Genomic DNA, 17,968 nt, shown 5'->3' with positions numbered 1-17,968 from the left:
AATCAAAATAGCATGGTACTGGCATAAAAACAGACAAATAGATAAATAAAACAGAATAGAGAAGCCAGAAATAAACCCATACTTTTACAGAGGTTTATAAAAAATAAATAAAATGACTTCACTAAGATTCAAATTTTGGTGTACAAAAAGTCAATATCAAGAGTGTGAAAGGAGCCCTGACTAGTGTGGCTCAGTTGGTTGGGCGTTGTCCCACAAAGTAAAAGTCGCAGGTTTGTTTCCTGAGCAGGGCACATGCTTAGGTTGCAGACTGGGTTCCCGGTCGTATACGAGAGGCAACTGATCAATGTTTCTCTCTCACATCTATGTCTTTCTCCCTCCCCTTCTCCCTCCCTTACTCTTTCTCTAAAAAAATAAAAATAAAATAATAATAATAACAATAATATAAATATAAACAAATAAAGAGCATGAAAGGACAACTCCCAGAATGGGAGAAAATATTTGCAAATCATAATGCTCACAAGGGGTTAATATCCAGAACATATAAAAAACTCCTACAACTCAACAGAAAGCCAAAGAGCCAGATTTTCTAAATGTGGAAAGGTCTAGGATAGACATTTCTCCTAAGAAGATATACAAATGGTAAATAAAAACATGAAAAATGCCCAACATGATTAGTCATTAGGGAAATGCAAATCACAACCACAGTGACATGTTACTTCACACCCATTAGGATGACTCTTAACAAAAATATTCCCTTTATTCTCAATTTATTTTCTAAGGGGCCCCTTCAGTCTCTTGCCTGGATTTTCCTTGAAAATCACTTTGTACTGCAACTCTCTTGAGCAGTAGCTGTTTGTTTCTTTGTTTGTTTGTTTGTTTGTTTGTTTTGTTTTGTTTTTCAAACTCCTCACTTGGCTGTAATTGGAGCGCATTATCTTTTTTTGATGACTTCACTGTACTAGTCAGTGGGATTGGTAGATGACATTGAGTGAGCCTGTGTACTGTGCGGCCATCGCATTCAAAATGACTGCGAGTAGAGCAACAAATCACATCAAATTTTGCATTAAGCTTGAACATTCCTCCATGGAAAGTATTCACATGATTTAGAAGGCTGAAGCTATGGGTAATTGGTAATTAGTGGCTTTATGATGACAACGTGCCTGCTCATGCATCACATCTTATGCAGTTTTTTTGCAAAACAACAAATCATCCAGGTGACTTAACCCCACTACAGCCCAGATTTGGCACACTGCAACTTCTGGCTTTTCCCAAAACTAAAACCATCCTTGAAAGGGAAGAGATCTCAGACTGTTAATGAGATTCAGGAAACTATGACAGGGCAGCTGATGGCAATTGGAAGAGCAGTGTGAGGTGGCAAAGTGCCTACTTTGATGGGGACTAGGGTATCATTGTCCTATGAACACTGTTTCTTGTATCTTGTACCTTCTTCAATAAATGTCTCTATTTTTCATATTACATGGCTGGATACCTTTTACACACTATATTTTTTAAATTGTTTGTTTCCTAATCTTCTCCCAAGAATATACTAACATGTATTTATTGATTTTAGAGAGAGGAAGGTGGGGAGAGAGAGAGATTGATGTGAGAGAGAAATATTGATTGCTTGCATCCTGTATGCTTCCTGACTTGGGATCGAACCCACAACCTAGATATGTGTCTTGACCAGGAATCGAACCTTCAACCTTCCTGCATGGGACAACTTGGCCAGGGAGAGAATGTACTATATTTTATTTATAAATTTTATTGATTACATGTTAAATAAAATATTAAAATTAATTTTATGTTTTCTTTTGCTTTCTATGTAGCAACTAGAACACAAAATACATATGTGGCTTGTATTTTATTTTTTCATTGCACATTGTTACTTCAGACATTGTTATTACCAATAATTGCACATCAAAATGAATCTCAAAGTTCCCACTCCTTGATCACAATCTATCTTTCAAAATGGTACCCAAACGCCATTCATTATCTAACCCACCAGGACAATCAATCTATTGATTCTACCATCTTAGAGTGTTCCTCTTCCATGTCATCAATTTCCTTTGCTCTACTGAGACCTCATGCTCCATTGTTATAATTAGTTAATGAACAAAAAAAAAAATGAAGCAAAAGACATACAGAGCTATAAAGCATTTATAGTTATTTTTATTGTGTTCTCTAAGTGTGTTCTATTATTTTATTTGAATCTCTTAACAATACTATGAGGTAATTAGTAATTTCACTCTTATTTAACTGTTGAGGAAACAAGATTTTGAGGGTTCACCTCATGCTACAGTCTAGAGCTGATATCGATATTGGCAGAGTTGGGTCGAATCAGAGTCTATTTGACTGTATGAAGAAGGTTTTGGGGGGAGTTGTTTGTTTCTTTTGTTTGTGTGTTTGTTTGTTTGTTTTAGAAAGAGGGGAAAGAAAGGAGAAAGAAAGGGGGAGAAACATCAATGTGCAAGAGAAACATCAATCAGTAGTTTCTCATGCACACCAATAACTGAGGACCTGGCCCTTAACCCAGGCATGTGCCCTGACTAGGAATCAAACCAATTTGGTTTGTGGGACTACCCTCAACCCACTTAGCCACACCAGTCAGGGCAAAAGATATTATTTAAGCCCATTATATAGGTGAGAAAGTTTAAGTAAATTGTTGAAGGTCAAATAGCTGACAAACACAGATTCTTATTCCAAAGCTCATATTAACCTATGGTTTGTAAAAGCTTGGGGCAGTGTCTGGCACATAGTAGGAATTTGAGAATTCAAATATTAGACACCCCTTTTACTCCACTGCTTTCCCTCATAGCTGGCAGCACACAGTATATAGTATATAATAGATGCCCAAGTTTATATGGGGGAATCCATTTTCTAGTATTAAGTCCTTTCTCTCTGCATGCCCCTCAGGATTTTCTCTCTTAAATAGCACTCAGATCCATTGACTACCTTTGCCTCCACCATCTCTCTTCTAGGGCAGGTGACTCCCCTGCCTAGACTCCTGCAGAAGGGCCCTGCACCCCAACTGATTCTTTCTTTCTTCTTTTAAATTGAGTATTTTATTGTTCTATTACAATTGTCCCTAATGAACAAAATGAACAAAAGAGCAAAATAGCACTAGAGGTATGGAAAAAAGGAGTAGACTGAAAGTGACCAGAGGGGAGTGGTGAGGGGGGGATAAATGTGAAAAGAAGGGGAAGGGACTAGTCAAGGAATAAGTATGAATGACCTACAGACATGGACAATGGGAAGGGAGGCAGGTTGATTGTGGGAGAAAGGAGTGGGCTAGGTGGAGGGGAGCAAAAGATGGAAAATAGGGGCAACTATAATGAAGAAGTTCTTACTACTTTCTAGTTGCTTTCATATGCTACTACACCATGATGTAAAAGGGAAACAAATGATAATCTTGCTCCTCTAGGGGACCTCTAGGTCTTTTGTCTTCTTCCTGAATTTGGCCCATTCTTTTGATCTCCAACTACTATCTCTGAACATGATAGCTGATCATATACATGATTCAAAACTATGCTTAAATCTCTTTACAGCCCATTCTCCATAAGTTTTAAGAGCCCCAGCAGTGATCAATTTATGTATTATTTAACAAATTTATTGAGGACCTTCTTTATACCAGGTTCTTTGGTATGTGTTGGTACAGCTTGAACTAAACCAGCGGTCAAAAAATTATCTGTAAGAGGTCAGATAATAAATATTTCAGGCTTTTTGGGCCAAGGGACAAAAATTAGGATGTAAGTATTTATATAACAAAAAAGAAAATAAATTTCCACAAATTTTATTGATGAAATTAAAAATCTAATAATAAAAATTGAGTATAATTTTTCTTATATAGATCTACTAATATGAATAATAAAATTATTTTTATAAAAGATAACATTTTGCTTGATTTAGCTTCAAAATTAGCATTTCTATAATCAAATTGGTTGTCATTGTTCATCTGTACACTGTCAGCTTGTAGGCCATACAAAAATGGCTATCCAGATATATCCAGATATCTATCCAGATATGGTTCATGGGCTGTAGTGTACCAACCACACAACCAGGCAGAAAAAAATTTTGTTCACTTGAGGCATATACTCTGGTGCAGGCAAGGGAGATACAGACAATGAACAAATATGTCAGATGGTGATAAATACTATAAAAATAAAGTAGGCAACAAGGACTAGATAATAACTAATAAGAGATGGTAGAAGCAGTTGTCATTGAATAGAATTGTCAGAGAAGCCTTCTCAAACCAAAACAGAGACCTGAAGAAAACAAGTTAGCAAAACAAGGGGGAAAGTGAGGCAAGAGCATTTTAAGCTGAAGGAACCTGGTGAAGCTTCTTGAGTAAATGTGACTGTGACTAGTGGGTTGGAGTGAAAAAGGGAGCGCTGGTGGGGAATAAAAAGAGGTAGTGCTTTTGATTGTGGATGTCCTTGTCAGTGCAAAGTAAACTGTGAAATCATAGAAGGAAAGAGAAGGGAAGAGTGGATGAAAACTGAGGATTGAAAACATAAATGAGACAGGCCACAGGTTAATCACTTAATCTCCACTCAATAAATGTGATTGTGCACAGAAGACATCCAGTAGTTCTGAATTCACTCCCTTTTATTTATTTTCTTTCTCCCTTTTATTTATTTTCTTTCACTAAATGAAGTAGTGACTGTTTGGTGAGAATAAGCTTTGAGAAACTTAGGGATAACATCTTATTTATTAAATTAATTCAACAAATGTATACAGACACCTGTAATATGTCTAATTTTTTTCTAATTATTGCAGAAGAAATGAGGAAAATACAAGGCAAGACCTTATAATCATATTAGAGAACCAGGAGACACGTGAACAATGGGCAAAACCCCCTTCTGGGGAATCTCCTTTCCTTTTTTTATTTATTTATTGTTATTGTTGTTAAGTTACAGTTGTCCCCATTCTTACCCCCATTGTGTTCCCCTGCCCTGTGCAAGACCCATTCCCAAAGACAATCTGCACCCCATTGTCTCTCTCCATGGGTCTTTCATATATGTTCCTTGACTTGACCCTTCCTCTTCTTTCCCCTGTTATCTCCTTCCCTTCCCCCTTCATCACTCTCAATTTGTTCTTTATTCCCATGTCTGTCGTTCTATTTTGCTCATTTGTTTGTTTGTTTTTTTTTCATTGGTTCCACTTGTAGGTAAGTTCACATGCTATTTGTCTTTCACTGCCTGGCTTATTTCACTTAGCATAATGCTCTCCAGTTCCATCCATGCTGTTGCAAAGGGTAGGAGTTCCTTCTTTCTTTTTGCAGCATAGTATTCCATTGTGTAAATGTAACACAGTTTTTTTATGCACTCAGGTACTGATCAACACTTAGGTTGTTTCTACCACTTGGCTATTATAAATAAAGCTGCTATGAACATAGGGGTGAATAGGTTCTTCTGAACTGGTGTTTCAGGATTCTTAGGATATAATCCCAGCACTAGAATTGCTGGATCAAAAGGCAGTTCCATTTTTAGTCTTTTGAGGAAACTCCATACTGTTTTCCACAGTGGCTGCCCCAGCCTGCATTTCTACCAAAAGTGTACTAGGGTTCCCTTTTCTCTACAACCTTGCCAGCACTTGTTCATTGATTTGTTTATGATGGCCATTCTGACCACTGTGAAGTGGTATCACATTGTGGTTTTAAATTGCATCTCTCTGATGGCTAGTGATGTAGAGCATCCTTTCGATGTAGTCGCCCTCACTTACCATGGAGATCCAGGGAAGCAGAACACTACTTCTTCCTGCCCTTTTCCTGACAGTGATTGTGCACCTGAGTGAGGTTCCCCAGTCAGAAACACAGCCCCACATTTGGGATTTTGACTTGAACAAGTAACGTAAAAATTTAAAGATTAGTAGAGTTCAAATTTCCATGCTGCTAAAGAGAGATCATAGCAAAGATTGTTCTTCCAGTCGAATATTTACTGGAGTGTAAGCTATCTAACCATTGTTTTTTGTTCACTTTTCGGCCTGGTCTTTGTTTTTTTTCATGATGCATTCCTGATTGTCATTGGGATAGTAGAGTCCATTTCTATTGCTGATGATAAAGATGTCTATAATACAGAAGGCAGGACAACTTGCAGATAACAGAACAAGTAAAATTAAGAAAATATTATTATTATACAACAATATGAATGTACCTAACTACACTGAACCATGCACTTTAAAAAGGTTACAGTAGTACCTGTTATGTCATATGTAGTTTATCACAATTTTAAAAACTGGAAAAATTGGGGAAGGAGGAAACTTTTGGTTTCAATGGTATAAGCATGTGTCAAAATATCAAAATGTACATTTAAACATATGCTGCTTATTCTATATCAGTTATACCTCATTTAATCTGTTTATAAAGCAAATACTAAAAACTCACATCTTAGTCATTTTGTGCTTTAAAAAAAATGTTGTGGAATGAATGCTTGGAGTGAGTCCTTGACAAGGACTTCACTGAGGAAATGAAATTTATGTTGACCCTTGAAAGTTAGATAGAAATTAAATGAGTATAGAAAAGTAAAGAAAGAGAGAATTCCAAACACCAGGTGAGTGTGGATATATGGCTGTACAAAGTATGTATTATAGGATGAAATAAAGAAGTAGTGTTAAGGAGTCATAGGAGAAAAAATATTAAATGGTTATGGAAATGTTAGCTTTCAGAACCTTTGAATGTCAAAAAAAGATTAAGAACTTGAACATCTACTCAAGGGCAAAGAGAACTGTGAATAGAAATCAATATCCAGAATATGGTATTATAAAACTAATGAACTATATCAGCCATTTTATGCTTTTTTAATTTTACTTTTAATTTTTTAATTACAATTGAAAATCAATGTTATTTTGTATTAGTTTCAGGTGTACAGCATAGAGGTTAGACATTTACATAACTTTCAAAGTGATACCCCTGATAAGTCTAGTATCCACCTGTCACCGTACATAATTGTTACAATGTTATTAACTGTATTCTCTTTGCTGTACTTCACATCCTCATGACTATTTTGTAACTACCAGTTTGTACATCCCAATCCCTTCACCTGATCACTCAGCCCCCCAAATCCTTTCCCACCTGGCAATCCTCACTTTGTTCTCTATGCCTACAAGTCTATTTCTATTTTGTTTGTACATTTATTTTGTTTTTTTTAGATTTGATGAATAAATGAAATCATATGGCATTTTTCTTTTTCTGATTTATTTCACTAAGCATAATACCCTCTAGGTCCATCATGTTGTTGCAAATGGTAAGATTCTACTTCTTTTTAATGACCAAATAATATTCCATTTGTAGATATGTACCATGTCTTCTTCATCCAATTGTCCACTGATGGATACAGAGGTAACTTCCATATCTGGCCTTTATAAATAATGCTGCAATGAACATAAGGATACATATATCTTATCACATTAGAATTTTGTATACCTTTGCATAAATACCCAGAAGTGGAATTGCTGGGTCATAAGGTAGTTATATTTTTAACTTTTTGAGTAATCTCCATACTGTTTTCCACAGTGGCTGCACCAATTTATGCTTTTAATGGTTATTTAATTAGTGCATTTTATGTATTATTATTCTTTCTGTGGCATATCATATAAGTCGCATTGTTCAATGTCTTTTCTAATCTCCTGCTAATATGCATGTGTATGGTACAAAACCTAGAAAGTTAAAAGCTAAACTTCTCAGAAACCGGTGCAGTTAGCTTTCCAGATATCATGTTCTACCACTGGATGTGTTTACTCAGGACTACAGTTTGGGCCTGAAGTAATGGGAGTGAGGTGACATTAGCCATTCATTTTGCTCAACTGGGTGAGGTGGCTGAGGGATGGGGCTGATTGCCAAGCTCGGTGGAGCTGCACAGGAGGGACTGACTTAAGGGGGAAACTGAGACTCAGAGCTGACTGTGGGCTATGGCTGGGGTTGCCATGGTGGGAGATACTTCCAATCTGACAAGAGAGTCTGTTGGAAAGTGTGCTAGAGAAGAACAGGTAAGCTGTGTTGCTCCCTCTCTGGCCCCTCCCCCACAAGCAGCACAGCAAAGAGGGTTGCCCTGATGAGGTGAATATCTAAGGCCCTGCCCCCTTACAACCTATCAGGGGCACCAAGACAAAGAAATATGGCCCAAATGAAAGGACACAACAAAACATCAGAACTAAGTGACAAGGACATTGCCAACATGACTGATGGAGAATGTGAAGCCCTGGTAATCAAAATGCTCACAAAACTGATTGAGCTTGGTCAAAAAATGAAAGAAAGAAAAAATGAAAGATACCCAAAAGGAAATAAAGCAAAATATTCAGGGAACCAACAAATATTCACAAATATTCAGCGACAAGAAGGAAACCAGGATTCAAAGCAATGATTTGGAACAAAAGAAAGAAATAAACATCCAACTGGATCAGAACAAAGAAACAAGAATCCAAAAAAATGAGGAGAGGCTGAGGACTCTCTCGGACAACCTGAAACATTCCAATACCTGAATTATAGGGGTGCCAGAAGGAGAAGAGTAACAACAAGAAATTGAAAACTTATTTGAACAAATAATGAAGGAAAAGTTCCCCAGTCTCATGAAGGAAATAGACTTCCAGAAAGTCCAGGAAGCCCAGAGAGTCCCAAAGAAGTTGGACCCAAAGAGGAATACACCAAGGCACATCATCATTAAGTTACCCACAATTAAAAATAAAGAGACAATCCTAAGAGCAGCAAGAGAAAGCGAAACAGTTACCTACAAAGAAGTTCCCATAAAGCTATTAGCTGATTTCTCAAAAGAAATTTTACAGGCAAGAAGGGGCTGGAAATTAGTATTTGAAGTCATGAAAGGCAAGGACCTACATCCAAGATTACTCTATCCAGCAAAGCTTTCATTTAGAATGGAAGGGCAGATAAAGTGCTCCCCAGATAAGGTCAAGTTAAAGGAGTTCATCATCACCAAGCCCTTACTATATGAAACATTAAAGGGACTTATCTAAGAAAAAAGAAGGTCAAAAATATGAACAATAAAAGGACAATGAACTCATAACTATCAACAAATGAACCTAAAAGAAAAGAAAAATAATGAAAACAAAAACTAAGCAAATAGCCAGAACAGGAACAGAATCAGAGAAATAGACATCACACAAAGGGAGTTCAGTGGGGAGTGGGGAGGTCTGGGGGGAAAAGGTACAGCGAAGAAAAAGCATAATTAGTAGGCATAAAATAGACAGGGAAAGATAAAAATGGTATAGGAAACAGGGAACTCAAAGAACCTATATGTACAACCCATGGACATGAAATAAGGGGGGATGCTGGAGGATTGGGAGGCAGGGTGGAGGGAACATAAAGGGGGAAAAATTAAGGAAACTGTGATAGCATAATCAAAACACTTATTTTGATTAAAATAACACTTTAATCAAAAAGTGTTATTTTAATCAGTGTTCACATGTAAAAACACTTTAAAAAAAGTTGTGAACTTGAGCATGAGCAAACTGTGTACATTGAGGATTTACAAGGCTACATAGTGTATTGTGTGAACATATATTGCTTGTGGATGCGTTAGAAAATCTTTACTACTACTCATCCATTTTTATGTGTTTAAATCAATAGCTAAAAAATTCTAATAAAGCCATACTAGTATTTCTCTATGCATATCATGTTGATCAAGTATTTAACACATATTTCTATTAGCTTAAGTATTAAGTATCTTATTTGTCTTGACATGTTATACTATCTATAACTGTTTTTCAGCTAACACACCAAGAGATATGGAATATATGAAGCCTTAAAAATAGAAACTTGTAAGCAGAAATAAGACTCAAGTATTTATGAGTCACCTGCTATGTACATTGCACTGAGTTAGATTCTGTGGCTATAGAAACATTCACCTAGCCAGCACTACAAAGAATAATAGAGGAAGAGAAAAAGTATTGCTTCTAAATCTGAGACACATTCCAAGTGTATTTGATCATGGTTGAGATTTTCATACAATGAGCTATGCACCTGGGCCTCTGGACCACTTGCAAATACCCTCAGGGAAGAGGGGCAAAATGCAGACATTCTGACCCTAAATACATCTACCTGCATCATTACCCTCTTCTTATAAAATCTTTCTTTATTTTGCAGGTGAGTCTGCCTCCTGGAATTTATGCTCAAATGCAATTTGGAGTTCTTACAAACATAATCTCTTTAACTTAAACATTTTGCATTTGCATGAGACACCAGGGAATATGAAATGATGCACTAATTGAAACATGACTTAATAAGGAGTCCATGAAACGGGGAGAGCCCCTGAACTGTAATCCTGGCTTGCATACCACTTGCTGTGTTTCCTGGTTTAATTGAATAATACACCATAATATTAGCTCCTCTTTTGTTGAAAGAAATAAACAATGAAGGTACCAGTCACTGAAAATTGAGTAAATTAAATAGTCAGTTGTTTGCCACTTTGTAAGGATGATCTATATATGTTTGCTGAAAATAGGGTTCACTGACTTACAAGCCTATTTTATGGTGGAAAAGTCTACCAAAATCTATAGATCATGGCTGTGTGTGTGTGTGTGTGTGACTCTATTTTGATATTTCTTTACTGCAATCATCTGGAAACAGACTTGCAATATCTCCAGGTGTGCTTGCATAAGGTGTTCCAATTTCTTCACATGTTCACCAACACTTACCTTTTTTTATATTAGACATCCTAACAGATGTGAGGCAATATCCCATTGTCATTTTCATTTGCATCTTTTCATATACCAGTTGGTTATTGAATGTCTTCTTTGAAGAAATGTCTGTTCAAGTCCTTTGCCCATTTTTAATTGTATTTCCTTTTCTCCAGTTGAGTTATAGGAGTTCTTTATATATTTTGGATATTAACTTTGTATCAGTTATATGGTTTGTAAATATTTTGATAACAGTTTTTAATTGTAATACATGATGATTTTTCCACTTTGATGGTCTTTGTGTTCTTGCTATGAATACCTTTTTATGCCAAGGACATTCAGATGTTATACTTCTTATGTAAAAGTTTTATTCTTTTACCTTTCATATCTGTAATATTCCAAAAAGTGATTTTTGTCTGCAGTGTAAAGGGTGTCAACATTCATTTTTTCCCTATGCATGTCCAATGAGTCAGAATTATTCATTAAAAAGACGATTTCTTTGTCATCAATCAACATTCATTTATGTGTTGATCTGTTTCTGATACTCTATTGTCCTATTGGTATATTGTCTATCCCTGTACCAGTACCACACTGTCTTGACTACTGTAGCTTTACAAGTCTTGAGATGTGGTAATAAGTGCCCTTCAGCTCCGTACTTTAACATTTTCCTCGCTATTCTTAGCCCTTTGCACTTCTTTTTTTAAGTTCTTTTTTAGTTGTTTTTATTGTTGCTCAAGTACAGGTGGCTCCATTTTCACCTAACCATGCCCCCTGCCCCACCCACTCCTGCCTCCCACCCTCAAGCCTACCCCCTTTAGCGCTGTCCATGTGTCCTCTATACATGTTCCTTGATGACCTTTCCCCTATTTTCCCCCATTATCCCTCTCTCCCCTTCCCTCTGGTTACTGTCAGTTTGTTCTTTATTTCAATGTCTCTGGTTATATTATGCATTTCTACATAAATTTCAGATTTCAGTTTGTCAATTTCCACAAGAAAAATTCTGCTAAGATTTTACTAGGATTAAATTAAACCTATAGTTCAGTTCAGGGACAACTCTTTTCTTTTTTTTTTCTTTTTCTTTTCTCTTTTTATCCTCACTCACTGGCTTCAGAGAGAGGATAAGGGAGGACAAAAGGGAGGAAGAAAGATAGGGAGACAGACACTAGCATGAGAGAAACACCAATCGGCTGCCCCCCTTCCATGTTCCTCAACAGAAGACCAACCTGCAACCCAGGCATGTGTTTTTTAATAGTAATATATATATTATATTGTGTGTTCATCATGCAAAGTCAAGTCTCATTCTATCACCATTTAACCACCCTTTACACTCTTCAACCTCCCCCCACCTCCTTTCCCTCAGAAAATCAGCATACGTTCCTCTGCGTCTGTCATGGGTGTTTTTCTTAATCCCTTCACCTTTTCACCCAGCCCCTAAACAACCAGCCCCTCTGAAATCTGTCAGTCTTTCCTATGCATCTATGATTCTGTTTTTATTTGATTTGATAGTTTATTTTGTTCAATAGATTCTACATATAAGTAAAATCATATGGTATTTGTCTTTCTCTAACTGAGTTATTTTCCACAGCATAATTCTCTCCGGGTCCATTTGTGCTATCAAAAAAGGTAAGATTCTCTTCCTTATTACAGGCGAGTAGTATTGCATTGTGTAAATATAACACAGCTTTTTATCCACTCATCTACTGATGGACACTTGGGCTGTTTCCAAATCTTGGCTATTATAAGTAGCATTGCAATGAACATAGTGTTGTATACATTCCTCCAAATTAGTGTTTTGAGATTTTTGAATATATGCCAAGAAGCGAAATTTCTGGGTAATAAAGTAATTCCATTTTTAATTTTTTGTGGTAACTCCATACTCTTTTTCACAATGGCTGCACCAGTCTGCGTTCTCACCAAAGGTGCACTAAGGTCCCCCTTTCTCCACCTCATCCCCAACACTTGTTGTTTGTTGATTTATTGATGATAGTCATTCAGACAGGTGTGAAGTGATAATTCATTGTAGTTTTAATTTGTATATGTCTGATGAGCATCTTTTCATAAATCTATTGACCATCTGTATGTCCTCTTTGAAGAAGTGTCTATTCAGGTCTCTGCTCATTTTTTCATTGGGGTGTTTGGGTTTTTTGGTGTTGAGTTGTATAAGTTCTTTATAAATTTTGTATATTAAACTGTTATCAGATGTATCACAGGGGAGTAAGTTTTCCCATTCAGTGCGTTGTCTTTTCATTTTGTTGATGGTTTCCTTTGCTGTGCAAAGAGTTTTTAGTGTGATGGAGCCCAATTTGTTTATTTTATCTTTGGTTTCTCTTGCCTGAAGTGGTATGTCTGAAAAAACCAATTACTATAAGAAATGTCTGAGATTTGACTATGTTTTCGTCTAGAATTTTTATGATCTTGAGTTTAACATTTAAATCTTTATCCTTTTTGAGTTTATTTTCATGTATAATATAAGAAGGTGGTATACTTTAATTTTTTTCATGTATCTGTCCATTTTCCCAACACCATTTATTGAATAGAATGTCTTAATACCATTGTATGTTTTTGCCTCCTTTGTCAAATATTAATTGACTATAAAAGTTTGGGTTTATTTCTGGGCTCTCTGATCTATTTCTGTTCAACTGATCTATGTATCTGTTTTTTATGCCAGTACCATGCCATTTTCATTACTATGTCCTTGCAGTATAGTTTGATAACATGTGACATGATTCTTCCAACTTTGTTCTTCTTTCTCAAAATAGCTGTGAATATTCAGGGTCTTTTGTGGTTCTGTGAAATATGCCATTGGCATCTTAATAGTAATTGTGATGAATCTATAGAAGATATATGCTTCCATATTTTGTATATGCTGTTTCTTTCTTCAGTGTCTTATAATTGTCTGAGTACAGATATTTACATCCTAGGTTAAATTTATTCCTAGGTATTTTATTCTTTTTGAAGCAATTTTTAATGGGATTGTTTTCTTTGCTTTCCTTTCTGATACTTCATTATTGTTGTTTAAAAATACAACTAATTTCTGGATATTTATTTTTTATCCTGCTACTTTACTGAATTCATTTATCAGTTCTAGTAGGGGGTGTTTTGGCAGAATCTTTAGGGTTCTCTATATACAGTCTCATGTCATTTGCAAATATGACAATTTTACTTATTTCTTTCCCATTTGGATTTTTTATTTTTACTTCTTGTCTAATTACTGTAACTAATACTTTCAGCAGTATGTTGAATAAGAGTAGTGAAAATGCACATCTCTGACTTGTCCCACTCTTAAGAAAAATTACTATAGTTTTTATCCATTGAGTAGGATGTTGACTGTGGGTTTATTATATATGGCCCTAACTACATTAAGGTATGTTTCCTCTAGTTCAACTCTGCTATAATTTTTATCATACATAGATGTAGGATTCTATCAAATGCATTTTCTACATCTATTGTTATGATCATATGTTTTTATAATTCATTTTGTTTATACAGTGTATCACATTTGTTGATATGCAGATATTGTATCAACTTTTCATCCTCAGAATAAATTCCACTTAACCATTCAATATGATCATTTTCATGTATTGCAGTTCTGGTTTGCTAATATTTTGTTGAGAAAATGAGTATCTACGCTTACCAGACATATTAACCAATGATTTCTTCTTCTTTGTGGTGTCTTTACCCGGTTTTTGAATTAGGATAATGCTGGCCTCATAAAATGAGTTTGAAAGTCCTCCCCCTTCTTGAATATTTTGAAATAGTTTAAGCATAGGTGTTAATTTTTCTTTGAATGCTTGGTAAAATTCACCTGTAAATCCATCTACAGGAATTTTGTTTCTTGGGAGTTTTTTAATCTTGATTACTGTTTCTTTTTTATTTAATAGTATTTTATTTTTCAAAATGTGCAGCTGGTGGGACCTGTGGTTCATGCATCTTCACCAACAGCTGGGGCATCCCCACCTTTGGTGTTTCTGGTATAAATTACTTGAGCTCTGTGCTTTGAAACTAGTTTAATAAGTCCTTTACTGAGGAGTTCCTGAAGGGCTCCCCTGGCCAAGGAACTGTGGATCTTCAGTTGCTCAGAGACAATAGCTGGGGTTACAAACTTGTAGTTGGAAACTTCCATACAGACTTTATCATATGGTGCTTTGTCAAACAAGATTAGGTTATTGAGCTTGTCCCAAACTTTCCCTTTGGTCCACTTCTTTTCGGCCTTGCTCCCAGATTTGTTCACTGTGTTTTTTTCTTTCTTGGCAGACTTTCCAGCATTTTTCTTCCATGTTGTTTTGTTGGGAACTTCCCTGCCCCCAGCCCCAGGGCTAAGGCTGAGTGAGCAACCTTGGGACTATAAGACACTGAGACAAAGCTTATCTCCCTGGCAGGGATGCTGCCTCTGCTCCCTTTACTTTACCCTGCCTGGTCCCCAGTGTTTGATCAGTTAGCAAATGACAGGTAAGATTCCCCAAGGGAGGGACCACCTAAGACAAGCATGATCACAGAGAGCCCCTAGGGAAGGACTTGGGGGGCTATCGCAAAAGGGGGTCATGGACCCTCGCCCCTCAACTTTGACATAGCCTGTGTCCACATTCTGTTTGTGAGAAGTCTCCTAATCTCTTGGCTGTCTTACTTCCCCTGACTAACTTAAGCCTAAAACAATGACAGGGTGGTGCAGCCCTGTGCTGGAAAGGGCGGGTTCCCCCGGGTGATCAAGCCTAAGAAAGAATACACAAAATCCTGTGAAACCTGCTTTGATAAGAATGCTCTCAATTAAATGATAAGGGTCCAAGCAGGAAACGAGTTTGTTCCCCAAAGTTTTGTAGCCCTTTAGCTAACAGACCCTGACTCAGAATAAGTCCTCATAGTTCTCTGTATGTTATCTATTGTTTGATCCTTACTGCCTGACAATGACTAATGAGCTTTACCTGTATTCCTGTGCAAATTGAAAGTCAATAAAAGCCTGTCAAGGCAAGGGTAGGGGCCCTGTCCTCTTGAGAGAGTGGTTAGGCCACTCCGAGGCACATTCCCCTTGAGAGAGTAGCCATGCCATCCCTTTTTCTCCACAGCACTCGGTAGTTCATGTGAATTTATCTCATCTCATCCTAACACCACAGACACTGAGGGCTGGTGTCCCCATCATTGTTGTCCTTGGGCAGCATGGTAAAACTCAAGGAGCATCGAATCTTGCTGCTACCTGAGAAGATGTCAGACAAAAAGCTTGATTACTGTTTCAATTTCATTTGCTGTCATCTGTCTATTTAAAATTTCTGATTCTTTATGATTCTGTTTTGTAAGATTTTATGTTTCTAAAAATTTACCCATTTCTTCCAGATTGTTCAATTTGTTGGCATACAGCTGTTTGAATATTTTCTTTCAATTTTTTTATTTATTTGATGTCAGTTGTTACTTCTTCTCTTTCATTTTCTGATCTTATGTTTTTGGGTCCTCTGTCTTTTTTTCTTGATGAATCTGTTTAAATGTTTCTTAATCTTGTTTATATTTTCAAAGACTCAGCTCTTGGTTTCACTGGTCTTTTGTATTTTTTAGTCTCTTTTTCATTTATTTCCACTCTGATCTCTATTATTTCTTTTCTTCTAGTAACTTTGGGTTTTGTTTGTTGTTCTTTTTCAAGTTCCTTCAAGTACATAGTTAGATTGTTTATTTGAATTTTGCTTGTTTCTTGAAATAGGCCTGTAATGCTATGAATTTTCCTTTTGGGACTGCTTTTGCTGTACCCCATCTTTTTGGGGTTGATTTATTCTTATTTTAATTTGTTTCCATCTATCTTGATTTCTTCCTTGATCTCAGTGTTAACCCAGTCTTTGTTTATTGTGTGTTTTTTAGTTCTCTTCTTGTGGTTGATTTCTAGTCATGCCATTGTGCTCAGAGAAGACGCCTGATATGATTTCAAGCTTCTTAAGTTTATTGAGACTTGTTCTGTGTCCTATCAACTGGTCTATCCTAGAAAATGTTCCATATACACTTAAAAAGACTTTTTTGTTCTACTTCCTTGTGATAAAATGCCCTAAAGATATCAATTAAATCCATTTTATCTAGTGTGTCATCTAAAGCTACTCCTTCCTTGTTAATTTTCTGTGTGAAAAATCAATCCATCGATGTCAACATGGTGTTAAAATTCCCTACTATTACTATATTACTGTCAATCTTTCCCATCATGTCCATCAGAATTTGCTTTACACATTTAGTTGATCTTATGTTGTGTACTAATGTTTATAAGGGTTATATTTTCTTTTTGGGTCACTCCTTTCATCTTATACAGTGTCATTCTTTGTTTCTTACTGCAGCCTTTGGCTATAAAGTAAGTTTATTCTGTCACATATAAATATTACTACCCCAGTTTTTTTTCTTTTTATTTATGTGAAATATCTTTTTCCATCCCTTTACTTTTAGTCTATATGTATCTTTCATTCTGAAGTGGATCTCTTTTAGACAACATACATACCAGTTTTGTTTTCTTATCCATTGAGCTACCCAGTGTCTTTTGATTGCAGTGTTTAAGGCATTTAGATTTAAGGTGATTTTGCATGGGTATGTATTTATTTCCATTTTATTCTTTTAACTATGTTCCTCTGTTGTTTCTCCCCTTCTTTCTCCTTCTTAAAAAAGGACCTTCAACATTTCTTATAATACTTCTCTGGTGGTAACAAAACCCATCTTTTTCTTGTCTAGAAAGCTTTTTATTTCTCCTTCAATTTTAAATAGCCTTGTTTGGTAAAGTAGTCTTGGTTATAGGTCTTTACTTTTCATTACTTTGATATTTCACATCAATCCCTCTGGTCTGAAATATTTCTGTTGAGAAATCAGCTGACAGGCTTATCTTCCTTGTACATAATGATCTTTCTCTTGCTTTCTCTTTCTCTCTTTGTCTTTAATCTTTGCTGTTTTAATTTGATGTATCTTGGTGTGGGCTTGTTTGGGACTTCATGTGCTTTTTGGACTTGTGTGTCTGTTTTCTTCACCAAGTTAGTAAAGTTTTCATTCATTGTTTCTTCACATAGGTTCTTGATCTCTTGCTCAATCTCTTCTTTTTCACACCTACCCCATGATTCAGATTTTTTTACACTTTATATTGACCCAAAACCCCTTAAACTATCCTCATTTTTTATTCTTTTTTCATTTTGCTTCTATGATTGGGATTTATCTGCTTCCTTGACTTCCAAATTGCTAATTTGATCCTCTGCTTCATCCAATCTACTGTTTATTTCTTCTACTGCATTCTTTGTTTCAGATGTTATAGTCTTCATTTCTGTCTGGTTCTTTTTTATGGTTTCTATGTGATTTTTATGCTTTCTGTCTTTTTGTTGAAGTTCTAAGTTCTTGAGCATCCTTACAACCATTTCTTAAAACTCTGTATCTCAAAAAATGC

The 17,968-nt window shown here is 36.1% G+C and overlaps 1 protein-coding gene across 1 annotated transcript in view; it reads right to left on the bottom strand.

Annotated features, from left to right (window-relative positions):
* Positions 1-14,508: 14,508 nt before the first annotated feature.
* Positions 14,509-17,968, bottom strand: part of LOC123827359 (40S ribosomal protein S25-like) — a 44,698-nt gene continuing 41,238 nt past the window's right edge. The window contains exon 3 of the mRNA XM_045851883.1: positions 14,509-14,885. Coding sequence (XP_045707839.1) covers positions 14,510-14,885 — 376 coding nt within the window. The 3' untranslated portion in view covers position 14,509. The remainder of the gene's footprint in view (positions 14,886-17,968) is intronic.

This window comes from Phyllostomus hastatus, unplaced genomic scaffold (assembly GCF_019186645.2).
Source record: "Phyllostomus hastatus isolate PE091 unplaced genomic scaffold, TTU_PhHast_1.1 phas_contig_86, whole genome shotgun sequence".
NCBI classification, from domain to species: domain Eukaryota; kingdom Metazoa; phylum Chordata; class Mammalia; order Chiroptera; family Phyllostomidae; genus Phyllostomus; species Phyllostomus hastatus.
This window is presented reverse-complemented; position numbering and strand designations above follow the sequence as displayed.